The 28,000-nt window shown below is 45.7% G+C and overlaps 1 protein-coding gene across 5 annotated transcripts in view; it reads right to left on the minus strand.

Annotated features, from left to right (window-relative positions):
• The window catches only part of DPP6 (dipeptidyl peptidase like 6), a gene marked incomplete at its 5' end in the record, with an annotated part of 373,544 nt that overhangs the window by 74,740 nt on the left and 270,804 nt on the right, over nucleotides 1-28,000 (minus strand). For all 5 annotated transcript variants that reach the window (XM_081148107.1, XM_081148109.1, XM_081148111.1 and 2 more), the window contains 2 exons: nucleotides 8,011-8,085; nucleotides 18,926-19,020. In XM_081148107.1, coding sequence (XP_081004233.1) covers nucleotides 8,011-8,085; nucleotides 18,926-19,020 — 170 coding nt within the window. The remainder of the gene's footprint in view (nucleotides 1-8,010; nucleotides 8,086-18,925; nucleotides 19,021-28,000) is intronic.

A 28,000-nucleotide genomic window follows, 5' to 3' on the forward strand; every position in this document is an offset into this window, starting at 1 on the left:
TGTGTGGTGAATCACACCGGCTGGAAAAAGCGTTTGCTGTGCGGTTTGCAGCTGCGCGTTCAGTGTTACATTGTTTCAATCAGTATATTCCCTTTCACCTTGTAAAGGTTTCGCCCACAGGAGGAAGTGTTGACTAAGCTTTGCTTCTTGCTACAAAATCCAGGACCTGAAATGTAAGCGTGTTTGTGCAACGCAGGCACCCACGGCGGAGAAGAACAGACGATTTTGGTCTATGATTTGTTCTGTCTAAACAGAAATATATGTATATTTTTTGGTAAATTCTCACCCAAGGATATTTTTTCTATCGCTTTCCAGAGAGTGGGGGGGGGAGAGAGAGAAACATTGATGTGAGAGAGACACGTCGATTGGTTGCCTCCCGCATGCACCCCACGTGGGGCCGGGGATGGAGCCTGCAACCCGGGGACATTCCCTGACCGGGAATCGAACCCGAGACTCTGGGTTCGACGCTCTAACCACTGAGAACACCAGCCGGGGCTCAGCCTCGATTTAGAAAACGGATCCTTCTTGACTCAGTTTTTTTCAGTGTCCACATGGGTGCTGCCACTCTTGCCTCCTGAGCCCTCCCTTCAAGACCTGCCTCAAAATCCATCTTCTTCTAGAAGCTTCTCCCATGTCCATCTACCTCATGCCAGGCTTTGTCTTGTTTCCATGTCTTTCTCACCTTCATATATTGTGGATGTAAGGACGTTGGGGACAACGCAAAGGTTTTCTCAAGGCTGTGCAGGCGAATTGTCGCAATGAACACAGTGATGGCAGCCGGGCACGGGCCAGGCTCTGTGCCCTCAAACTCCTCGCATGCAGGAGCCAGCTCCTCTCCTGCAGCCCTCAGAGCCCCCGCTGGGCCCCTGCTGAGCCCCCAGCCCTGGCTGAGCCCCCTTGAGCCCTCCGCCCGCCTGAGCCCTGGGCCCAGCACCCAGCGAGCAGGAGAGGCCCCGGGCGGTGCTCCCTCTCGGTGTGAGAAAAATGGGCCGGTTTTACTTCAATGATTTTTGTAATTTGGGTCAAATGCCCTTTTCCTGTTCATGACTAAAATGAATACCTGATCCCGGGAAGAGTGAGACCTGCGCGGCTCTAAATGGGAGATGAGGGTTTTATGTGCAAAGAAAAATGCTCCAAAGTGCAGGCTCCACTTGGGTGTCAGAACATTTCAGGCATAAAACGGGGAAGAAATATGCAGTGAGGTCACCCCTGCAAATAAAGGCCGTCCTCACCTCTGCCTGCCTCCCTTCCCTCCCCGCGGCGGGACTGAGAGGGGACCAGAGCCTCTGCCTTGTGCCGTTCTCGCTGTCTCCCCCGCAGGGCCCTGGGGAGGGCCACCCAGCACAGCTTCTGAAAAACTCACCGTCACAGGGTGTGGGATCCCAGGGCAGGGGACCCGTAATAGAGACTCTAATTCACTCCCTCTGCAGGTGAATCGGGCCTGGGAAGTTTCAATAACTTTCTCAAGGTCAAAGTAGAAAGCAGCAGTGCTGGGGGTGGGAAGTGAGGGATGGGTGTTGAGCACCTGGTTGCAAGTCAGGACCCTTCCCTGCAGCTCAGCTGGCTTCGGGAGGGGCCGGAAGGATGGATGGGGCAGGAGAAGGGCCCGCAGGGGGGAAGGGGCTGAGAGAGGTGAAGCGGAGGTCGGGGACGGGGGAGGAAACCTTTGATTTATTTCTGTTTTAGTAACATTCCAAATTACAGGGCTATTTTTATTTTTTACTTCTTTGTTAATCCTGACCCGAGGATATTTTTTCCATTGAGTTTTAGAGAGACTGGGCGGGGAGAGAGAGAGAGAGACATCAATGTGAGAGAGACACATCGATTGGTTGCCTCCCACAAGCACCCAGACCGGGCCAGGGATGGAACCTGCAACCCAGGTACGTGCCCTTGACTGGGAATCGAACCCGTGACCCCTTCAGTGCTCAGCCGGACGTTCTAACCGCTGAGCCGCACCGGCCAGGGCTACAGGGCTATTTTAAAATTCATCAACATTGTATAAAACCTTGACTATCAACCTCATGAGAAATCAATCACACGATCAGAGATTGAAAAAAACACTTAAGCCCATCAACATACAAATGTTATCAGCGTGCCCTGCCCTGGACCCGGGTCCAGGAGCCCAGCCCGAGCCGTCCCCAGAGGTCCAGCCACTGCAGACGCTGGGAGGATCGGAGGCGCAGGCCAAGTCCCGCTCGGGGCCAGGTCGGGCGCAGGGCTCCCCCCGAGACCCTCGGAGCCACTCCAGCCAGTGTCCGGAGTCTCGGTCTTAACGGACAGTCCCGTGTATGTCCAACAGCAAAGCAACTGGGTTCCCCCAGGACACCTAAAGGTGGGCAAACAAACGCGGGAGTGGGGACGACACGTCGCAGACAGAGGCAGGGGACACCGTAGGAATCCAGTGCCGCGAACGTCTGGCCAGAGGGGACCTGGGGTGAGGAAAACAACTATTGCTACCTAAGGGGAAACTAACTAAAACTAACTAACTAACTAACTAACTAACTAACTAACAACAAAGTAACATTTCTTCGTTCATTCTTTCATTCTTAGCTTACACAGGGCGGCAAGACACCACTGTGACTAAGATACATTCCCGACCTTCAGGGAGCTTGAGCCTAGCAGGGGACATTGATGCACATGGGCAAACCCACACACGTGTGCACACGCACGCACACGCATGCACACGCACTGCGATCTGTCAAGGGGCACCTAGACGAGGGCGCCCATGGAATAGCGTGCCCCTGGAGTAAATCCTTCGGCCGTCCGCTGGGAGGCAGGTGAGACAACAGGAGCAGCGTGGGTCTGTCTGGGGAGCCACCGGGCCGGGCGCCTCCCGGAGGGTGAGAACGACGTCTGTCCATCTCCTTCTCTGCCTGCAGCCCTTCCACCCGCCTCCTTTCACCCGCAGAGAGCACAGACACGCAGACACGGGAGGCAGGGCCCCCTCTCGCCCCAGCCCTTGGGCTGCCCTGGGTCTCAGGCGCGGAGGCTGGAGCCCGGCCCCGGGACCTGCGGCTCCCGCCCAGCCCGGGCCTCCGGGGCTGAGGGTGACAGGGCAGGGCAGGGCAGGACGGCCTTTCCCCAGGGCCTGCGGCTGGCGGAGGGGCTGCCGCTGGGATGGCCTCGGCTGGACCCAGGCCGGCTGTTCCTGTTCAGTGGCCGGCTGTGGGGGAGGCAGAGCCCTTCCCCTGGGGGTTCCCCCGGCCTGCAGCAGGCAGGCAATGCGGCCGCTCTTCCCTCTGCGGCCGCCCTCTGCTCCGGCTCCTTCCAGGCTTTTCATTACCCCCGACGCGCCTCCCAAAGAGAGGCCACCAAGAAATGATGGCGGTGTGTCCTCCTCGGATGTTGTCATCATCACCACGATGCCATCATCAGCATGATGTCATCACATCTCCACGATGCCACCACCATCTCCATGACGTCGTCACCATCTCCATGATGTCACCACCATCTCCACGATGCCATCACCATCTCCACGACGCCATCACCATCTCCACAACGTCACCACCATCTCCACGACGTCACCACCATCTCCATGATGTCACCACCATCTCCACGATGCCATCACCATCTCCACGACGTCACCACCATCTCCACAACGTCACCACCATCTCCATGACGTCACCACCATCTCCACGACGTCACCACCATCTCCACAACGTCATCACCATCGCCATGACGTCATCACCATCACTACGACGTCACCACCATCTCCACGACGTCACCACCATCTCCACGACGTCATCACCATCTCCACGACGTCATCACCATCTCCATGATGTCATCACCATCGCCATGATGTCATCATTATCCCAGCCACAGTAATCTCTGAGTTGGCACCATCATAATTAGCCGTCGTCACCACTGTCCTGTGGTTGTCTCTCCCTCCCCCCCTCCTTCCCCTCCTCTCTCACCTCTTCTTCCTCCCAATGAAAGGGTAAGTGTAATGCATAGATTACCTACCATGTGTATAGCATAATCTTGATATTAAACTGACAAATTTATTTTCATTTTCATTGAATTTATTGGGGTGACTTTGGTTAATAAAATCACATAGGTCTCAGGTGTTCGATTCTACACATGTCGTCTGTACATTGTGCGGTGTGTTCACCGCCCAGGTCACGTCTGCTTCCATCACCGTCTATCCCCCCCCACCTGCCCCACGCCCCTTTCCCTCTGCTCATCACCACATGGTTGTCCGGGCCCACGAGCTCTTGTTTTTCCTTAATCGGGTTCCCCTTCTCACCCAGTCCTGCAACCCTCCTCCCCGCTGACCGCTGTCCGTCTGTTCTCCGCCTTATGAGTCCGTTTCTATTTTTGAAACACCTGCCCTTTGACAGAGCTGCTGTGAGCCGCGGGGACCGGAGCCCCGCCCACAACCGCGAGGCGAGCTCGAGGCGGGTCCTTCCCCGGCCGACCCTTCAGGTGAGACCGCGGCCCAGGTGACGCCTGGACGGCAGCCTGTGGAAGGCCCCAGGTCAGAGCACCCAGCTAACCTGAGACACATTCTGGCTCAGAAACTGCAAGATAATAACAAACAGATCAGCTTATATACCGGGTGTCCCCAAAAATATGTACCCGCTTTGAGTAATTATGAACTCCAGTGGGTTAAATCTGAAAAGAAAGAAACATGAACGGAGCCATCAGCTGTTAAAGGGTGCGTACATTTTGGGGGGACACCCATTTTTGTGATGGACGCAGGTTTTTTTCAGGCCAGATTGGGGACAAGGTAGGATCTGAACCAGAATAATGTTCTACTGGCTCTAAGGACAACTATCCCTCAGACGCTGCAATGAAATTCGTCACAAATTCTCAGGGACTCTTCCTGAAAAAGCTCTCTAAGGAGGAATGTTTTTCATACTTAATTTCTCCGGCCTCCTTGAAAGTCACAAAACACATCGAGATGCTTTCAATGATCTAAGATACCATATTTACACTCTTTTCCCGCCTCCCAAAAGGGTTTTGAAAACTTTTTGCATTTGTCAAATATGCTTCAGTATGAAAGAACTTGGCTGCTCTGATTAGATGAGTTTTAGGGCCATTTCCCTCCTATTACTACAGTTTAGTTAGTACAGTTAATACAGTTTTCAAACAAAAAATTACTTTCCCCCAGTGTCTAGCTTAGTTTCAAGAGAGCTCTTCAGAAACTGTGCGTTGAGAAATGTTACAAATTTCTCTAAATAAAAGAAAAGAAAATCCTCTCTATAAAAGAAACAAAATAGGAAACATTGGCTCTTTGGGGCAGGAATGGCCTTTTGAGACGAAATGATATGATGTGAAAAAGCACATTTCGTGCCCCATAAGGCTGGCACCACATAAAGAAACACATACGATTATTTATTATTTTCTGCATTTCAGACTCAGCATTTATGGACCTCGAGGTATCTGAGGCCCAGAAAAATGAGCTTGGGGTTACTCTTGCTCAAATCTGATTGATAGTCTGTTACACTTTTAAAAGGGTGTTTTGAGACCATCAATAAAACATAAAGTTCATGTAGTTAAAAGCAGCTAATTTGTGGATGTCCAAGGATGTGAGCCAAGTTACAGTTTAAATAACATTGGGTTTGGTTGAAAAACGGTACACTGCCCGGCTGCTGTGGATCAGGGGTTGAGCATCGACCTGGCATCCAGGTGATCAGGGTTCGATTCCCCGTCAGGGCCCAGGCCCAGGTTGCAGGCTCCTCGATCCCCAGCAGGGGGCGAGCAGGAGGCGGCTGATCAATAACTCTCATCATTGATGTTTTTCTCTCTCTCCCTCTCCCTTCCTCTCTCTGAAATCAATAAAGACATATTGAAAAAACAAAAACAAAAATGGTGTGCTAACCAGCAGGATCCCTCGTTTCTAGAATAAACATGGAATAGTAATAAGATATTTTACAAGTAGATCTCTTGTTTTTTTTTTTTTTTTTTTACATAATTCTGTATGTTTGTGCGTGCGATGGAATTTCAAGAATGCTGTCGAATGGAAAGGCTCCCACTTCCAGTCGGTGTTCTAGGTGGAAAAGATGCACTTTTAGCAACATATTCTTTCCCCAAACGGTTATCGGCTGTAATGAGATCCCAGGGGATGCTTTCTAAAGACACAGTGGGAAGAGAAGGGAGGCTGGCGGCGAATTCTACCAGGCACAGGCCACAGAATCACAGGTAGGTCCCCGCCTTCCAAAGGAGCAGGAGTGAGATTCTCTCAGACAGGACTTTGGAGAACAAATATACAACGTGGTTTTGAATGCTTCTGGGAGCGGGACGCTCATTACCGACCAGGTCGTTCATCCCACTGCTGGGATCCTCCCAGCGTGGGAAGGTTCTCTAGTGAGACGACCTGACAGCCGTCTGTCTCTGCTCTCCCCACTCAGGTCCCCCTGCCACCAGGCAATCGAGAACAAACCCATCCTGCATCCCTGTGAAAGTCCTTCAAATATCTGAATATTCTTTTTTATTTTTGGTAATCCTCACCTGAGGATATTTTTCCTGCTGATTTTTTTTTTTTTAAGAGAGAATGGAAGGGAAGGAGGGAGGGGGAAAGGGAGAGAAACATCGATGTGAGACACATCGATCGGTGGCCTCCTGAATGCCTCCCCAACCGGGGCCGGGGATCGAACCTGCAACCCAGGTATGTGCCCTTGACCGGGAGTTGAACCTGTGACCCCTCGGTGTGCAGGCTGACGCTCCAACCACTGAACCACACTGGCCAGGGCATCTGCTGAGTTTTAAAAAAAAATTCAGGTGTGGATGTCACATTTTTGGGTAGTTTCCAAGGGTGATGAAAGGAGCTGAAATTCTCTATCATCCATGCACACCGGGTCCATGTACTTGAAGCTCAGAGAGGTGAGCACGGGGGCTGGGGTAGGACCTGCAGAATCCCAAGACTACAGGTCGCCTTTTAGTCTGTCAACTTCACTAACTCCCCCCCAGTCAAACAGACAGAGGTGACCCGATGCCCCAAATAATTTGGTTGGAGCAAATAAAAACTTTTATAGAACAAACATTAAAAACAACCCAGACAATGGAAAACTAAAGACAGAGAAAAGACCTACCTACATGGAGAGGAATGAAATAGAAATCTCTAATAAAGAATCCAGGTGTCCAACAGCTTCTAAAGGAAATTCTAAAGGTCCTAGAATTGGACTCACATCTCCATGCCAGCCAATCCCCAGGTTCCCCAAAGGACCGTAACTCAACAAGCTCACCCACCCTGTGCCCAGGGAAGACGCTCTCGGGCTCACCCAGGGGCTGTCCAGACCTGAATCACAGGCAGGTGCCTGTCTGTCTCTCGGGTGCTGCAGGAACCCTAATTAGAAGGGTCTCCGAAGGAAGATAAAGGCAGTGGGATTCTGCATTTTATTTGCCAGGAAGCAAAGTCTCACGAACGCATATTTCTAAACTTGCTGATCTCTTACAAGCTGAACATCTGTTTCATGGATACAAAAAAATATCTCACCTTCTGGCTCATTTAAAATTAAAGAGCCAAAATTAATTTTTAAAATATGACCATGTTAAACAAAAAAAAAATAAAGAAAAGAGCCAGTTTTAAGCTGCCACTGAAGCCCAGGATGGGATTTTAGAAAAAGTTATGGTGACATTTTGTGGGAGGCTCATATACAAAGCGCTCAAAACAGGGATTATATATAATGAAAGTGATAGTTGGACTGTTTTAGTTTAGGGAGAAACTGCCAGTTGCTTTTTGTTCTTGGGATAAAATTGATGATGTATTTGAGAAAATGAAAAAAAATTTTGCACAACAGGTTAAAGTAAATCTCTATAAAAACACAACTCACCATCTCTCCGAGTGAATCCTATAAAATAGATCCCAAAAGGAGTGATTTTTTTTTCTGTCGAAGGAATTTTTATACCTTTCCTCTAGGTGGCAGTGTGGCATAAAAAGAGATTGTCCCAGGACCCACTATTTCAGGATTCAAAGATCACTGAGAATGGAGATTCAAGGACAAATACTTCGTAAGGTATCAGACTAGACAAACAATTCTTTTACAGACAGAAAAGCGTAGTACTCACCGGTTCCACGTTATATGAGAAAAGAGCATATTCTTTATCCGGAGATATCTCGTATCTGATGGCTCTTAACGATTCCTAAATGGAAACAGAACAAAGAGCTTTAGCGTATCACCTATAACATAACTCGGAATCTTAAAGGGATGCTCTGCCGGCTGGTGCCACTTTCAAAATCTGCTAGCAGCCAACTGGCTGACGTCTGTTAAAAACGGTTATAACCTTTTGCTCCCGGCGTAATATTCAGTGAACGGATGCTTTCCCCACTTTATTTGTATTTTTTAGAAATCTCAACAGAACAATGCATACTGTGTCTACTGAAACAAAGCAATAGAAATAAACATAAAAACAAATAACCTCTTTGCACAAGACTCCCAACATCTTTTTTTTTTTTTTTTAATATATCTTTATTGATTTCAGAGAGAGGAAAGGAGAGGGAGAGAGAGAGATAGAAACATCAATGGTGAGAAAGTCATTGATCGGCTGCCTCCTGCACACCCCCGACTGGGGATGGAGCCCACAACCCGGGCATGTGCCCTGACTGGGAATCAAACCCCGACCTCCTGGTTCATAGGTCAATGCTCAACTGCTAAGCCACACCCAGCCGGGCCCAACCTCTATCTTTTAAAAATATATATTTTTATTGTTCACAGTGCTACAGATGCCCCCCACTCCTCCCCCCTCCACTCAGCCCCCACCCCCACTCCCTCAGGCCTCGGCACACTATTGTCTGTGTCCAGGGGCTATGCACATAAGCATATACGTTCTTTGGTATTTCCCTTCTCCTTCCGCTCCCGCCCCCCATATGTCAGTCTGTTCCATGCCTCGGGACTTATTTGTTGGTCAATTTATTGTGTTCATCAGATTCCACATATGAGTGAGATCCTGTGATGTTTGTCTTTCTCTGATGGACTTATTTCCCTTAGCATAACACTCTCCAGGTCCCTCCATGCCGTCCCAAAGGGTACGAGATCCTTCTTTTTTACGGCTGCATAGTATTCCACAGTGCAAATGTCCCGCAGCTTTTTTATCCGCTCACCTCCTCTATCTTTAAACACACTTTCCTTTGGTCATTCTCGAAGCTTATGGAGAGCAGATCTGTCCCGAAAACAGAAATACATTCCACACACTATTCTGCCTCTTCAGCATCAGAGACCCTGCCTTGCAAATCCGTGTACAGAGGACCATCGTTTTTCTCCTTCATGGTTTCCATACTGCACAGGTAATTTTACATAAATAAATTAATCAACCAAATATGCTGTTTCCCTTCAACTTAACCCCTCCTCTTCTGCGGTGCTCACACTGCCACACGGACGCCCGCACCTGCTCGAAAGAGCCCTCGGCTGTCAGCTGGTGTGCATTACCCGATAAATGATCGCACAGCCACAAGCAGACAGATGGGTAACCACAGCCGATAGTGACATCCATTCCACGTCTCACCATAGTTTTTTTTTTTTTTTAAATATGTTTTTATTAATGTCAGAGAGAGGAAGGAAGAGGGAGAGAGAGATAGAAACATCAATGATGAGAGAGAGTCATTCACGGATCAGCTGCTTCCTCCACGTGTGCCCCTGGGGATCAAGCCCAAAACCCGGGCGTGTGCCCTGACGGGGAATTGAATCGCGATCTCCTGGTTCACAGGTTGACTCAATCGCTGGTTATTTCTGGCAGTTATGATCTAGAAAGTCTCCAAAAATACTGAATTAGTGAGTAGTGTTCCTAAGGGAAATTCAGGGCTAGGTTCCTACGAGCCTCTGGTCGCAATATTTTTGTCAACCAATCAATACATAACCTATAAAATAAGGTAGTGTGTTTACCCATAAGATAGCGTATTTCTGTGTAAAGACATCTTATTGAATATATACGGTCGATTCGTTAACATGAACTCATGGTGAAAAGCACGATAACTTGTACCTAAATGAAGCTCATCCAACCCATGGGTTTTCCCTGTAAGGCACAGCACAGCTGTCTCGCGCTTCAGAACACAAGAAAGCACTAAGCATTATTCCCGGGGGCATTTAAAACCGCATAATCACCAACCAAAAAACTCCCCACAAAAATGTGATAAACGTAGCACTACGCACACCACACAAAGAAGACTTGTTTACAGCCTGAGAGCTAAAGCCAGAAGGCAGTGGACAACTCATTTTTTTTACCACTCTGCACCTGTCTGAGAACAACTTGAAAGCATCATGAGTGTCAATGCAAGGTTGCAAATAAATGCTAGCACACAGGCAAATTAGCAAATGCAAAAGCTGCCAGTAATGAGGATTGACTGTGATATATTTCCAACCTGCCGTTACTGTACACAATGTTGCAATAAAGATCCTTGCCAGTGTATCTTTACTTTATTATAGGATAGATATCTAAAGGTGGGATTGCTGATGTATTGTGGCCAATGAATTCTCTAAGATTTAAAAAATTTTATTTTATCTTCATGTTTAAAAAAGAGATTTTTGAGCCCCTGATGGGTGGCTTAGGTGGTTGGAGCATCGTTCTGTACACCAAAAAGTTTGCAGGTTCGATTCCAAGTCAGGGCACGTATGGGAGGCAACTGATTAATGTTTTTCTCTCACATGGATGTTTCTCTCTCTCCCTCTCCTTTCCCCTTTCTAAGCATATCCTTGGGTGAGGATTTAAACAAAAAAAAAAAAAGATATTTTTGATGCATATAGAATTCTAGATTGACAGTTTTATTTTTCTCCCAGTATCTTAAAGATGTCACTCCACTGTTTTCTGGATTGCAGTGTCTGGTGAAGAGTTTGGTGTCATTCTCATGTTTGCTTTTCTGAAGATAATATGTCTCTTTCCTTTGGCTGCCATTAAAGTGTTGTATTTTTCACTGCTTTTTTTCCCCTTTCACAACTTGATTATAATATGCTTTGTTTTTTTTTTCTTTTCTGTTATTACGGTTGGTGTTTTAGTGCTTGTATAAAATTTGGTAAAAAATCCACTCATTATTCTTCAAATGTTTGTTTTGCCTTCTTTCCCATCTTCTCTTTCTGGGGTGTTAATAACAAGTATATTAGTACACTTTAGGTTGTCCACCAAGTCATTGAGACTTGGTTCAATTTTTTTAAAGTATTTTTTCCTCTCTGTTTTATTTTGGATAGTTTGTATTGCTATTAATAAGAGGTTTTTCCCCCCGTCTGCGCTGTCTAACCTGCTGTTAATTTTGACTTTTGAAAATTTTATATTTTATTTTTCATCTCTAGAAATTTTACTTGGATATTTTACAATCTTCACTTTCTTTTTTCATTGTGCTCATGATTTCCTTTATGTCCTTGAGCATTTGGAACATACAGTATGGATGTTAGCAGTTTTAATGTTTGGGTTTTTTTTTTTTTGCTAATCCCATTATTTCAGTTATTTGTGGGTTTGCTTCTATTGACTGAATTTTATTCTCATTATGGGTCACATTTCTCTGCTTCTTCATATGGTGACTTTTTTTTTTTTTTTTTTTAAACTAACACAAGATACTTTGAATGTTCTCTTGTTGAATCTTGGGTTTTTTTGTGTGTGTTCCTTCAAAGAATGTTTGCCTTTTTATGACAGGCAGTTAATTACTTGTGGATTAATTAGATTCTTTCAAAGTTTGTTTTTGAGATATTTTAAAGGCTGTTCTTCAATAGCCAGGATTTTAGACCCAATTGAGCCTCACTCCTAAGGGGTGGCTCTTCTGGAGTCTCCACTTAATGTCTTATGGCTCAGAGAAACTGAAAGGATTCCGGGTGATTCATGAGCCCTGAAAATTCTTCCTCTTAGGGGGTCCCATAAAATTGTTCTTTACTTGGAGCTATATTTTGTCCTGCCTTGTGGTGTTTCACTCCATATATATATATATATATATATATATATATATATATATATATATATATATAAACAATTAACCAAAGGCTCAAAGGAACCCTATGCAATTTCTCAAGTATTCTCTAGTTAGCTTTCACCTCTTGTATATTGTTTCATAAATTACAGCCATATTTTACCCCCTTGAAATCTGATATGTCTCCTTAACTCAGCAAGACTGAAATATTTGAGTTTCTCTCCTTGTAGCTGAAGTTCAGCCATAACCTTCCAGCAGAAAGCTCAGGTGATAGCTGGACTCATTTAATTAATTTTCCTTTTTTTTTCAGGGATCACAGGTATAAACCGCTTGTTTTCCAATGTATGAAAACTGTTTCCCCCTATATTTTGTGCTGTTTTATAGTTGTATATATTAGAAGGATAACCATGGTCATCTTATACTCTCACAGCCACGACCAAATGACAAAAAGGGAATTTAAATTTGTTTTGTGACGACTGTATTCCTAGTGCCCAACAGTGACTGGCACATAATAGAAGCTCCATAAATGTTTGCTGAATAAATGAGCAAATGTACCCTCCGTTGTTACAAGAGTGTCAATAATGGTATCAATCTAAAGGTAATGCCAACAGAAACCAGCAAAGAGTGCAACTTTCTACACTTAGAAATCATTACAGGTCACATCCTTGACAGAGGGTCAGCTGCTAATGATACCATCTGAGACAGTGGGAATTTCATTAGGCTCCTTGAGAAGCCTGTCACTGTCATTCTTATGTCCAGTTCCATGAATTTCTGATCATCCGGGTTCCATGCTCCCAATGGCTGTGGAAATTACAGGTCGTAGGGCCACATTTTCACCAGGTGCAAATAATGGATGCAAAGCCCACCTAGCACGTTCCTAAACATTTTCTCCAAGACTGTTTTTTGTTAATCTTCACCAGAGCATATTTTTTCAATTGATTCTTAGAAAGAGTGGAAGGGAGGGAGGGAGGGAGGGAGGGAGGGAGGGAGGGAGGGAGGGAGGGAGGGAGGGAGGGAGGGAGGGAGAGAGAGAGAGAAACATCGATGTGAGAGACACATTAATTGGTTGCCTCCTGCATGCACCCCAATGTTGGGAGTGGGGATCAAGCCTGCAACCCAGCTACCTGCCCTTGACCGGGAATGGAAGCTGTGACCCTTTGGTGCGCAGGCTGACGCTCTAACCACTGAACCACACAGGCCAGGGCTCCCCAAGACTTTCTGAATCAAAGATAAATTTCCCAAGCCTAGCAGGTCTTGGTTTTGGGTTTGCCTGAGGGCAATTCCTGCAAAATTTGTGTCCATTTTCTATTAGATTATTTCTCTTTCTCTGATCAGTTTAAAAGAGCTCCATGTAGACGGTAATTTAGCCTTTTATTTGTTACCTGGATTGCAAATATTGTCCAGTGTCTGTCTATTAATTTTGCCCCTTTTAACATTAAAATATAAAGCTTTTATATGGCAAGTTAAATATGGCTATCTTTTTTTTTTTTTTTTTTAAATATAGCTTCTGGATTTTCTAGTTTGAAAAATTTCTCTCTCTTGTGCTAAACCAAATGATAGATTTTTTTTTTTTTTAAACAACTAGACCTTTAATCCAACTGGAACTTAATTATGTATATTTGTAAAATGAGACATTATATCCCTGTAGATAAAATGTTACTTATGCAAGTACTGTCTTCTGTGTCATCAATAGTCCCAGTGTTTTTATATATCAACTGTTCTTTATAGTGAAACCTACTTCTGGATTCTCTAGTCTTTCACTGCTTTCTATGCTAACTCCTGTGCCAAATTTGATGGTTTTAAGCTTGTACTATGGATTCAAACAGCCTGTGGCATGTAGTCCCACAGCAGCTCCCGGGCTCCTTCCTATAATCTTTCCCTCCCCAAACCCCTTGCATAGGGGTTGGGAGTTATTTTCTAAAGCACACAGACCTGTCCTCACAAATTCTATCCCCTCCAATTCCCTCCTGAGTCAAGATGAGACCATCAAGTACGGTTCTTGACCACTTGCTCTTTCTCCTGAGCCTTTGAAATGTTTTTCATTAATTTAGAGAGAGGAAGAGGAAGGGAGAGGGAGAGAGAAACATCCATCAGATGCCTCCTGGGGATTGAGCCAGAAACCTGGGCATGTGCCCAGATTGGAAATCGAACCGGCTACCTCTTGGTGCACAGGACCATGCTCAGCCGCTAAGCCACACCAGCCAGGGCTTTCCTGGGCCTTCGAGTCTCAACCTTCCAACCCCTTCCAGACAGCCTACGCCCGGTGGGACAAACTGACTTCCCTCAGTCTGCTCGAGAAACACCCACCATGCAGCTCTGCCACGGCCTGGGCTGCCGTGTCCTGCTGGACTCCAGACGACAGTCCCCTCCAGGCACTGGGAAACCCTCATCTGTCCTCAACATCCACGCTCCCTCTCCTCCCTCCTGTTGTTCTCATTGCATGTGGCACCTCCACCGCAGAGTATATTCCATTCAAATGGTCACTTCTTTTAGATCCAGGCTGACAGTGGCCCAAGAGTGACAATTGTATGTTATTCATTCTCACACCCACCCGCCTCCCTGGTCCAGCCCAGAGCCTTGCTCGGAGAAGACACTCATTCAATGTCAAACGTCAGAACCCAGGCGGCAGAGAAGGGCACGAGGCCTCCTTAACCCACAGAGACCTGCAGGTCTGCGGCCTGAAAGGTTAAGCTGCCACCTGATAACGTTCAGGGGTTTAAAAGATACAGGCGTGCCACCTGCTACTCACCTACATTAAACATTAAAAGCAGAATAGCCTATAAAATTCAGATTAGGATAAAAGTGAGGGAAATATACTTTTCTTGCCCTGACCGGGAATTGAACCAGCGACCTCTCGGTGCACAGGACAACGCTCAGCCAACTGAGCCACACTGGCTGGGCAAGATGTGGACTTTTTATGCCATCCTTTTGTCCCTAGACCACGGGGGCTTCGAAGCTCAGAGGCTGGTCTCGTTAAAAGTCACATGTGTGGTCACTATGCGGACCAGCCAGCTGCTGTCGGTGCCAGTAGCCAAATGTTATCTGAGAGAATGAGGCCCTGGAGCTGCCACACTTTTCTGTTTTTATTTAGATTGTTTTTCAAGAGAAGCCAGAAATCTGGATTTGAGTTTGTAAACACTGGCTCTGTGGGCCAAAGAAACAGCCCAGTGGGCATCGTGGCTCAGGGGTTTTCCTTCTCAACTACAGGCCAAAACAAGGCGGTTTCTCCTTCACGGCCACTCATGTGCCATGTGTGCCATGTACAGTCAGCCTCGGCCGGCCACGCCGCCTGCTGCTGTCACAGGCCTGGTCCGAGCTGTAGGTCTGGCTCTGGGGAGTGTTAGTGCAGGAGGGGAAACAGAGGCAGAGCCCATGTGGCCAGAGGACCCTGTGGGAGCCGAGTCCTGAGCAATCCATTGCATGTTGGCTCTGAGAACAGACAGGAGACGAGCCTGGGAAGCTGGGCTTCTCTCTCCTCCACACGTGAGACATGAAGCACTTGATGGAAATGAAATGAAATGAAATGAAATGAATGGAAGTGAAATTAACAGTGAACATCAAATGTACAGGATGAAGTGGGAAAAAGAAGTCTCTAGTTTTCATCTCAGCCAGATCCTGGAGTTCCTTCGCAGCTCGATCGGCCCATCATTTCTCCCTTGAGTCTGGAATGGGTCTAGTAATATGTGTAATTATGTCTCTCTCTGTGAGGAGGCAGAATTCATGAATTTTTAGACATCGTGATAAAAATTCAAGTTCTGCAGTCTAATGATTAAATAAAATCAAAGGGGGACATACAAGAGAGAAACAAAAAGACTTTATTTAAATGTTAATTTAGTCATTTAAATAAGTAATTAAAAGGAGTAGATTAGTAACGAAAACAAGTACAGACATAAAAAGAGCAAAACTCACATAAGAATAACAACAGGAGGCTTTCTTTAAAAAAAAAAAAAAAAAAGACTAGTTTTCCCTTCTAAGTATTTCCATGAACTATCTACAGCTCTCACCCAAGCCTCACTGGAGGGAGTCTAATTTCTTTGAAACATGAGGCTGATTTTTTAAAAATGTGATTAAAATGATTGAATAAATGGCATGGAATCGGCCATTATGGAAATTACCACATGGGGAAATAATGCTCGAAATTTCACCACCCACCAAGATGAACCCTTTTCAGAGTTCAATGTTCACTCTGTAGCCTTTTCAATGCACACAGACGGAATTCACAGTTGCTGATTAAAATGTAACATTGTATCTTCTGTGCTCATTTAACCTAACATTGTAACTATATTTTTCATGTTACTATGTAGCCTTCATAACTATTAGTTGAATGGTGGCATCATATTTCATCTATTTTTATCTATCTTATTTCTCTAGATCCAGTGTCTTTTTATTTTACTTTTTAGATTATTTACTTATAAAAAATTCCCTGGAATGGGTGAAAATGCATAAATATTCTTATTCATCTTGAATGACTTGCCCAGTTGCTTTCCAAACACCTGGAACAATTTAAATGATACAACGAGTGACTATCAGTCCTACCACTTCTTGTCTTACCACTGCCGGCATTATCAACAAAGACACATAAAGTGGGAGCGTCGCACACAGGTCGCCCCACTGGGTTATTCTGAGCAGGTCTGTTAGGTTGATGCCCATTAAGTGGAGGTCAAGCCAGTTTGTTTGTGGACCATCTTGGTTTCCTCATCTGAGGAAAGAGGGTTTGAATGACATCATCTTCAGAGACTGTCCCGGCTTGAAATACCTAAATCTCAAGCAAACGGTAAACACTCTGCCCTCCTGAGACGTTTTTCTCTATTATGTCTTAGAAGAGTCGGAGAGATGGTGCCAAGTTTCCATAAGAATTACAGCTGCTAGGAAACATAATTCAGCTCAGGAAGATGTATGAGGTCTGTTTTAGATGCACTTCTACTGGAAAGAAAGACAGAGACAGATAAAGAAAGAAAGAACAGAAAGACAGATAGAATAAAAGAAAGAAAGTGGGAGGCAGGGAGGGAAGTCAGTATTCTACTCAGTAGAGAAGTTTCATGAGCTTTTTCAGGAACCAGACGGCATGGCCCAAATATCCAAACACCTAGTCTGAGCATAAAATGTATTCACAGCATTTCCTTTAAAATATATATATATATATATATATTGATTTTTAGAGAGAGAGGAAGGGAGAGGGAGAGAAAAACATCAATGATGAGAGAGAAACATCGATCGGCTGCCTCCTGCACGCCCCCTACTGGGAATCGAACCCCAAACCCAGGCATGTGCCCCGACCGGGAATCAAACTGGCAACTTCTTGGTTCAGGGGTCGATGTTTAACCACTGAGCAACACCAGCCAGGGCTAAAGGACATTTTAAGGCTCCGTGCCTTACATGGAGCAAGCCCGCCAACGGGCGGGAGGAGGTCTTGCCTTTTTCTTGCCCTAACGTGGTTTCTGAACGTGCCTCCTCACTTGGCTAAAACAACTTCAGTTAAAACCTCCAGCGTGTCACAGGCTATCGATCTGAGAACAGAAGGCGGTTCCCAGGCTCGTATTTCATCGCTAAGTGCAGCTGCACCCCGCTTTCACTGAGCTGACACCCTCGCGGGGAGTATCGACGACGCCGGGGCATTAAAACGCACTTACCCTCACGCGGTGCAATCGCTGCCTCCTCCCGATTCCTATCAGAAACCCATTCCTGCAACCGGGGTGCTCCTAAGTGGCTTGAGTTAGATTTTCGTAGGGGAGTCCTTGGACCAAAGATGATTTTTTTTTTTTTTTTTTTTAATGCAAAAACACAGGCACATTCGCTCTTTCTGAGTCTCACTGTGCAGAGTACGATTGAATTCCATGAAGCTATTGTTTTGGGAGCTACACCACGAGGCAGCCTTGCTGGACTTCCCTGAACCAGCAAACTGTCTATTTTATTTATATATTTTTAATCTTCACCTGAGGATATTTTTTTCCATTGCTTTTCAGAGAGAGAGGAAGGGAGGGAGGGAGAGAGAGACACACACACACATCGACTGGTTGCCTCTTGCATGACCCCCGACCAGGGCTGGGGATCAAACCTGCAACCCAGGTATGTGCTCTGGACTGGGAATCGAACCCTGGACTCTTTGGTGCGCGAGCTGACGCCCTAACGGCCGAGCCATGCCGGCCGGGCGGACTGAGTCTTGTTTGAAAGCACAAACACGACTTCCTGTCATCTCAGTAAATACAATCAGGGCCTATACGAATATTCCCTGAGCAGGTAGAGATTAATTCCCCCCCCTTTATTTATTTTATTTTATGTTTTCCCCTCCTCACCATTTATTCCCCATACACTCTCTTCCACCTCCTACCTGATGCCATTGTAATTAACTATTTATTAATAACAGGAAAGGAGCAAAGGGAAGGCCAAATAGTTTACAGGCATGTCATTCGGGCAGCTTCACCAGGAAGCTAAAGCTTTGCACTCCCCAGGGCCCAAGGGCGGGGAGGCAGGTGCATGCCCCGTAAAGTTGGGGTGACCTAGGGAAGGTACCTGCCTGTCACTTACACCTGGGAACGAGTCATTGGCCAGAGTGGGTGAGGCCACCGCAAGGGCTCAAGACTCGAGACATATAATTCCACGCAAATAAAGATCACTCATGCTCCCGTGGCAGGCTCAGAAAATTCTTTTTCTTGAGATACCGTAAGAAGTCCACCCCCGGCACCCAGAAGGGGAAAAAATACCCCAGTTTCCCCGATAACACACCCACCCCCTGAGATTAGTTTGCTTTTTAAGACGAGATTGAGCAAGTCCCCCCGAACCATCTCCTCTGCACGGTCACGACTGTCCTGTCCATGCGTGAAGCCCCGGGGCTTTATCTTTCAATTATATATGATCTGCAACACCTGTTTTCAGTACCGGCAGAGAAATTTCTGGAACACCGGGAGAGACTGGCCTTTTATCTTATTAAATTAGTGTGGTTTCAACTTCACATTGTCTATCGTTGCTCAGCCCGCAGTGTGACAAGTTCATTGCTTCCGCTTGGCTATCCTGGGAGCCGAGACGCAGAGTCATTTTCTGCTTTACTGACTTTCAGGAGAGACCGAGGAAATGATCCCGGTCCATGAAGAGAGCACTTACGATTTTTTTGCCTTCTATTAACACTGTAGACAGATTGGTCTCCACATTGCGCAGGATCACGCTTCCTCTCTGTTCTCTGTAGATGAATTCTTTATCTGCAAGAGAGGAAATTAAAAAGGAGCCATGAGACACGCAGGGAGCTCACCCAGCCTTTGATGGACACTTATGTGGAAATGAATGGACGGCTTGTGAAACAATGTATCCTGCACTTCATCAGAGGGGCCTTTAAATACGGGGGATACTTTTAGTTCCTCTTAACCTTATGTGAAGCTTGTCTCTGAATTTTATCTCCTAGTCTACACACAGATGTGTAAAACACAATGTACACTCACAACATTTTTAGAATATTCCAGGCTTTTGGGGGGGGGGGCACAAAGAGTGGGCGCAGACAGCAGGTTATTATTAAAGGACCTGCTACCAGAAGGGATGGAAGATAACTGGCACTAAACAGACCCATTTCTTATATAGTCAAAGCTCGTTTCTCACATGTCTCCCATCTGGAACAACTGGCCTCTTGACCCGACACCCTTTCATGCTGACACCTGTGTGAACAGCCACGCGTCTCTCAGGCGACAAAGGAGAGAATGCACACGAGTCTGAGTCAGTTTACGTCTAAACCGCACGTTGTTAACATCTCAGGAAACTGTGCTATAAATGTTTTCTTGTTTGTTTTTTTTTTGCTTTAGTTGCTACCTATTGTCATTATTAAATTTTCATGTTTTACTGTACAGTTCATGTCCTTTTTATTAAATTTTCATTTACACTTCATGTCTTTTTTTGTTTTTAAAGCGTTTATTTATAAACAGTACACTAGACATGTGCCGTATATCAGAAAGGTTAGAACAGGAAATCACCGCGGGTCTGGAAAAGATCAATTCAATTTATATTATTTCTAATGGGAAAAAATGCTTAGGTTTTCAAACAGCCTCCCGGAACTAATTAAGTTTGGGAACCAAGGTCCCGCTGTATCTGAAATGCTGGGGTGGAACCTATGCGTGTGCTCACGCTTATATCTGTATCGATATCCCGCAAAACTGTTTTCATTTTGCTGCTCCTGGAGGAGCTGGCTGTTCCTCTGAGGTCTTAGAATAGCTACACTGTATCCTCTTTGCTGCTCCTGGAGGAGCTGGCTGTTCCTCTGAGGTCTTAGAATAGCTACACTGTATCCTCCGTGACACTGATATTTTGTATCACTGATCATCCCCTTAGAAAACGAATAAGACACGGTACGCGGAACAGCGTGCACGTAGAGGCGTATTCGCAGGCACGCAGGTGTGCGTGTACCTGCGTGTACACACTGGGAGGGAAACGGACACTTTCTGAGGGTAGGATTGCTGGTGAGGGGCGGGACGCAAAATGGGAAGGAGGAAAAATACTCTCTTCTTGGGTGAAGGTGGCAACATGGAGCCGGTTTGAGGGCAAATGCATTTCGCACAGTAACGAAGAACCGACTGTGCGGCTGATGGGCTCCGGCGGCATCATCCGTCCCAGTCTCGCTCTGTTCCGCTTCACAGGCTCACACGCTTCTCTGTTTTCTTCCTTTCTTCTGCTTGCTCGGGCTTTCATGTTCTCCCCTTTTTCTAGTGGAAACCTAGATCTTGGGTTTCATTTCCCATCTTTTCAGAAAAAACTATTACAGCCAAAAGTTTCCCTCTAATAGGGGTGGCATTGGCATGAAATAGAAGACACAGAAAATTCTATTTACAGTAAAAACGGCTCTAAGGGACCCTGCCAGGAATTCCATAATTGGGTGGACTTAGGGCCTTCGGGCTGAAGAGACGGGAGAAAGAAACGGCGAGTGAACTAGCAGAGGTTACCGCATCCTGAGAGCGGGAAGGGCGCCCTGACGATATTGCTAATAAGCCCTGGTCGGTTTGCTCAGTGGTTAGAGCACCGGCCTGGGGACTGAAGGGCCCCAGGTTCGATTCCAGCCAAGGGCACGCACTTCGGTTGCAGGGGCAACCGGTGGATGTTTCTCTCTCTCTCCCCCTTCCACTTGCTCTGAAAAGCAATGGAAAAAAATATCCTCGGGTGAGAATTAATAGAAAATCTGTCATTGTCAAACAAGGTGACCTCACTCCCTGCCCGTTCCCCCCGACTTCTGTCCCGTGATGTACGATTTGAGATCTCGCTGGTGGGACGGGGGGACCGGGCCCTGGAATTCTGATACTGTTCCCCTTCCCTAGAAGGAACCATCCTAGTCTCCTTCATTGTTTCTCCACAAGGTCGACCCCCTTCTGCAGGCAGGAGCAACGCGTTGCAACAGAAATGAGGAAAATTGTCACTCTTAGTTTATGTTCTATTTTTTTCACCTGGGAGCAAGGAACTTAAACGCTCGAGGTTTTAGGGGCGTGGCGTTACGCCCGGAGGCTACCGAAAAGGACTCTTAGAATTAGCGATTCTATCAGGAAACATAATAAATCGCCCTTTAAGCACTTTACGTAACATTACGCGCAGAGGCACACGGAGGGCAGTTGGGTTCATCAAGAAGAGGGAACCAAAAAATCGTCGTTTCTGTGCTGGGAGGACCTCAAAGCCAAAACAGCTTTCGGAAAGCGAGAGAATCTCATGGATTTCAAAGCTTTTTCCATTAACCGGACAAAGTCAAAACACAATCACCTTTTAAAGCACACACACGGTTCAGAAGGAAAACGTGTAACGTTTATGAATTGGGTGCGATGGTTCCGGGAGGAAAAAGGCAGCTTTCTGCCCAAGACCTTCATGACGTTTACTGTTCGTCACCGGACAACTCTGTGGGTCCCCGAAGAACCTGCCACCGGACGATGTGAGAGTTTACGGCAAGCGTTCGTCGGGCCTCAATCCAGACGGTCCCGTTGCGTTAATATTTGAACGTTTTAACAGATTCTGTGAGGGTCGTTTACAGCGTCGGGAAATTACATTACTGACTGTGTTCGGAGAGAGCCATTTCCTCTGGACATTCGAAGGCTGTGAGAGCAGCACCGCGGCCGGTTTGCCAGAGGGTTTTAGGCCGTGGAAAGGCTGAGTGGTTACTGTTCAGTTACCGCCGCATATTCATGCGTACGAATCTGTTCTAGGGTTTTGCCGAATTTCACCATTTGACGATGAACAGTGACTCTGTTTCCCAGCCTTGTAGCTCCTCTCTCCTTTGCCCACACGTTGTTATGGTCACGACGACTCTGTAATTTCCTTGACAGGTCAGTTGACGCGAGCTAGGGGGGATATTATTAGACTTCTCAACAAAACATCAGTGACGCAAACCTGGGCTCCTTTACCTGCTCCTAGTTCATTTTTTTTTTTAAACATATTTTTTGGGAATCCACATAGGTAAATAGATTCCTCTCTCTTTTTTTTTAATACTCACCAGAGGACATGCTTAGAGAGAGAAACATCGGTTGGTTGCCTTCCGTATACTCCCCGACCGGGGATCAAACCTGTAACCCAGGTATGTGCCCTGACCCAGAATCGAACCTGCAACTTCTTGGTGCCCGTGGGATGGTGCTCAACCAACTGAGCCCGACCAGCCGGGCCCTACCTGCTCCGAATTCTCAAGCACATGGTTGATTAATGTCTACGGCAGAGTCTTGGTTCAGACGCCCCAACATCCCTGCTGATGTCGTCTCGCAAATTCCTTTGAGGTCTGATTTAATCACCTCCTCTAACAAGTCTTTGAAGACCGACATGTCCCTGTGTGGGGACATCTTTGCTTTGAGTTTAAATTATTATGCTGGGGTTTTTTTTTTTTTGAACCCCTTCGTTTCATTGTACTTTCTAAATATTCTTCTGTTGAACCAAGTTCATTTTTTTTTTACAGAACTTCCCCATCATTTCCTAAGCACCAAGGGCCTTTAATCACTCAGCCAAAAGTGCTTTGTATTATGAAGGGCATATGGTATGAAGTACTTGATATGGTGAACGCTCATCAGAGAAAAACGTGCCGTAGATTAGCTAATATATTTTGTTCACCTGGAAGTCCATTTCTGTATCTCTTGGAGACTTTGGAAAACCCAAAGTGCCCCGGCCTAGAAAAATTCCTAGGAAAATTGTTCCCATCCCTGCTAATCAATTACTATGGGGGGGGGGGTTATGAGTACACGTTAATTAATCTCCCAATGGAAAGCGCAGAGAGAAATGTTTGACGGGGCTTCTCCAGGACACCAAGCCACGTCTAGCAAGATGTCGGGGAGCACCCTACGCCTCCTATTCCAAACAGAGATCTCAATTTCAACAGAGAAAAGCAAAACATATTCCCTCTTGTGAGAGTTCTGGGTAATCGGGTGTTGTGCGTTTTTGGCATCCCATCCAGAAGAGAATGAAAGAGAAATCGGCCCAGCCGGGTGTGGCTCAGCGGTTGAGCGTCGACCTGGGATCCAGGCGATTGGGGTTCGATTCCCGGTCAGGGCACATGCCCGGGTTGCGGGCTCGATCAATGACTCTCTCATCACTGATGTTTCTACCTCTCTCTCTCCCTCTCCTTTCCTCTCTCTGAAAGCAATAAAGATATAAAAAAAAAAAAAAGAAAAGAAAGAGAAATTGCCTTTAAATAGGTGATTTGGAAGAATTTAGCTCATGACGGAGAACCGCATTAACCTGAGGCAGTGAGTAAGCACACAGGACGGCATGCGTTTCTATTATGCAGAGAATATTCCCCCTCAGAGTGTTAGGGGATAGTGAGAAGCTAGGGAAATTTCTAAGCAAGTGGAAAAGGGAAACTGAGGCAAGAAAATTCAACAAGGCTAAACAGTTTGGGGAGCTCGCAGCCAGCTGGTAAATAACATCCCATTGTCTTCCCGAAACCAAGGACACTTGAGAACAAATGGCTAAATACCTAAAGAAGGAAAGAGGGAAGGGGGAGAAAACACATAGATAGCGAAAACCACCCTGGAACTGCTAAGGCAGGAGGGGGGAAGGAAGGAAAGAAGAGGGAGTGTTAAAACCCTGTCTCGCTAAACAAAGAAGTCAGCTGTTTTGGGAAAGGGAAAAAAAAGGGAGGGCGAGTTTTATTTCACCGGCCTAACAGGGAAGCCAGCAGTTTTGGGGCTCCTCAAGATAACACTGCCAGGTGCTTCTCATAAATTCTGGGAACGCCACAACAAAGTAAAAGGGGAGACCTTGAGAGTTCATCTGTACCAAGATATTTGGCAGGGGAATTAAAAAGAAAAAACACCTATAGACAGATGGATACATAACCCTTTGAACCCCCACCACCCTCGCTTCCCAAAATTAGTTAGCAAGTCTGCCTGCACCTTATCGGGCAGATGTATTTTGATAGATTTGCTCACCTTGCTTATTTGATTCATTTGCTCGCTTTGCTACAACACAATCACTTGGTGTCACTTGTTTAAAGTCTTTCCTGAGAGGCTGATAAGAACTGAGGAGGGGACAGCCCTCTCCCTTCAACGCAGAGGGCTGTCCGATAGCACCTCTCCTGGTGTCTGTGAGGCAGGTGCCTGTGACAAAAGCGTTTTCCATCTTGGCACTAAACTGCCGATGCATCAAGATGACTCTTTTTCAGGTAATTGTATTTTTTATAAAATACATTATTAAACACTGAAGATGTCAGAAATATGGGTTTCAACCTACTCCACCCTCACCCCCACAGAAACACCCTGCTCCTGGGAGCATAGAAAATTGTAAACGTCTTAAATCTTCCCTGAAAATTCTTGGAAGCAAGTATGGGAGACAAGCATCATTTTAAGTACCAGGTGTCAATGTTGAGAAACAGGTAATTTTGAACACAAAGAACCACACACAAAATGCTATGGAAGGAGGAGGAGCCACTTCCAGAAGGGCAGAGTAGGGACCCTGAAATGTCTGCTCCTTTATAAAAGCAACGAGATTGTACAAATTGTCAAAATCAACGTTTTTCAAACTTTGGCAATTAGCCAACAATCTGAGGTTTGTTTGTTTTTAAAAGGCTGAATCTTGGTCAGGACAGTGATCTGTGTGGCCTTTTCACTGCTATCTTTCCATCTCCCCTCCCTCAGCTCTGTGGCAGTCTTGAAAACCAACAGCTCTGCAATCCTGGTAGTCATTAAATTCATCAGTGTAGGAGCTACCGGAGGGGAAAGAACAGCTCTATAGATCTCCCGGAGCCCTGTTTCTAGAGGATTGCCATTATTTCATGTGTCCGACAGTTTCCTAGAAACCTGCACTCCTCCACACGGAGCTTGCTCAGTACAGAAGCCTTTTCCCTGGGGCGTTTGTCAAAAACAATCCATGATAAGTGTTTTAAATAGCAGCTGCCCGAGGTGATAACAGTTGCAGGAAATGAAACAAGTTGTCCAAAAGACTGAAAAGGAAAAGCTAGGGAACAAGATATCCAGGAGGGCTTTGAAAAACTTAAACACATTGTTGGAACTCTAACAGGCTGCTTTCATGTGCAGGGCTGCCTGTAAGTCTAGGGGATGTGTGAGAATGCCCTCATCTCTCACCTCTGGCTGATCTTGAGACTCTGAGCAAGCAGGAAAGGAAGAGCATGGCAGGATCGAAACTGCCTGCTGAGTATTGGAGTTTTGCCCTAACGCGCACACAGAGCTTGTTGGCAAAAGCTGGGAGACTTATTGGTTCAAGAAATTTCAGGAAATCTCTATCTAACCATTATATGAGCACTAAGCTAACCCAGCTCTGTCTGCACATGAAAAGAATGCAGACTTTATTAAATTAGTCCAGGAAACCATGAGACATATGAACAGCAACCAATAACAAAAACCAGCAGCAAGACCGAGAGAAGGATGAGCTGATTTCCAGAGTTGCCACACTAGATTATTTAAAATATCCGGTATTTAACAAAAATCATGAGATACGCAAAGAAACAGGACAGCGTGGTCCATACACAGGAAAAAAAAACCACAGCAGTTAATAAAAACTATTCCTGAGGAAGTTCAAGCACTAGACATATTAGAGAGAAAACGTTTCCAATGAGCTATTATATAAGTGAGATCGGCCAGTCAGAGAAAGACAGGTGCTGTATGATCTCACTCATACGTGGAATCTAATGAACAAAATAAACTGATGAACAAAATAGAAGCAGACTCATAGATACAGAGAACAAGCTCACAGCTGTCAGAGGAAAGTGGGGACTGGGTGAAAAAGGTGAAGGGATTAAGCAAAAAAAAACAACCCAACAACAAAAAACCACTACCCCATAGACACAGATAACAGTGTGGTGATTACCAGAGGGAAAGGGGTGGGGGAGGTAGAAGGGGGTAAGGGGGGATGAATGGTGATGGAAGGAGACTGACTTGGGGTGGTGAACACACAGTACAATATACAGATGATGTGTTACAGAACTGTACACCTGAAACCTATATAATTCCATTAACCAATGTCCCCCCAATAAATTCAGTAACATTTAAAAAAAATTAGCTATTATAAATATGTTCAAAGAGCCAAAAGACACCATGTCTAAAGAACTAAAGGAATGAGAACTCTATGTCACTGGATAGAAAATATCATTAAAGAAACTGAAGTGCTTTACGAAGAACCAAAACAGAGATTCAGGAGTTGGGGGCACAATAATTGAAATGAAAAGGTCACTCAAGGGCGAAAAATAACATTTGATTGGGCAGGAGAAGGAAGCAGTGAACTCGATAAGAGCGGAGATCATTCAGTCTGGGGGGCAGAAAGAAAAAGGAATGAAGAAAAATTAGAGTTTCGGAGACCTGTGGGACAGCGAATGTCTCAGCAGACGCGTCATGGGAGTCTAACAGGAGGGTGAGAGAACAGAGAGCAGAGATTATATCCGAAGAAATAATGACAAAAAACAGAAGAGAAAAGGACTCTTTTCAGTTCATTCTATGAGGCCAGAGTTACCTAGATACAAACAAACAAAACCAAAAACAAACAAAAAGCCAACACAAGAAAACTACAGACCAACATCTCCTATACATACAGATGCGAAAATCCTCAACAAAATATTAGCAGACCAAACCCAGCAACACAGAGAGAATTATACACCATGGCCAAGGGGAATTTATCCGCCAAACACAAGGTCGGTTCATTGTAGGAAATCAACGTAATGCAGCATTTGTCCTTTTGTGTCTGGCTTATTTCACTTAGCGCAGTATTTTCAGGCTCCATCCATGGCGTAGCGCATGCCAGAACTCCATTCCTTTTTCAGGGCTGAATAATACTCCACGTGTGTGTACACCACATTTCGTTTATCCATTTTCGGTTGATGAACATTTTGGTTGTTTCCGCATTTTGACTATTATGAATAATGCTACTATGAACGTATGGCATGTGATGGCTGGAGGGTTCCATGTAGAAACACCAACAGGAACTCATGTTTAGCTTAATATACCGATGGAGACCGATAGAGAGATATGTGCACCTACACATACATTCCCTCCCGCTGTCAGGTGTGTGAAGACGGCCTAGAAGCAATGATGTCCTAGTACCAGGAAGTGCAGGTTTGGTTTCTAATACCAAGTGGGAGCAACCAGGGCTCATCAGAGAAATGACTAATTGTAGGGCTGAGGGAGGGAAAGGATGAGATAAGCTTAGAGTATCTTGTGGTAGTATAAGAAAGAGAGAGAGAGAAAGAAAGAGAGGGAGGGAGGGAGGGAGGGAGGGAGGGAGGGAGGGAGGGAGGGAGGGAGGGAGGGAAGGAGGGAGGGAGGGAGGGAGGGAAGGAGGAAATTTTTAAAGATAAATTTAGATTTTTTTAGTTAAGGGATGCTATTTTTAGAAGTGGTATTTAGTTTTCATTTTCAGAAATACGGCACCGAGGTTTCAGGCTGTAATGATCTGTTGGACAAAAAAAGAGGGATGAGACTCGAGTCATATTTCATAAGAATTAGGTCCCCTAAGCTGATCTTTTGACTCATCTATTCCTGGACTCATCTCTCTTCCACATCACACCTAACGCCATTACAGAAAATAATTATTGAGGCTCTCGGCTTTGGCAGAAGGCAGTGTTCTTGCTCAAACGGTCGTGTCACGTCGCTAATGTTATTATAAATGAGAGGCGGCTAAATTTACACGCAAGGTAACATTATATATTAATAAGCGTATTAATAGGTCAGCGATCGAGAAGTCGCACACCCAGTTAACAAGCCTGACCGCATCCGTCTCCTTGCTTATTTGCTACAC

This window comes from Miniopterus schreibersii (assembly GCF_964146895.1).
Source record: "Miniopterus schreibersii genome assembly, chromosome: 9".
Taxonomy (NCBI): Eukaryota; Metazoa; Chordata; class Mammalia; order Chiroptera; family Miniopteridae; genus Miniopterus; species Miniopterus schreibersii.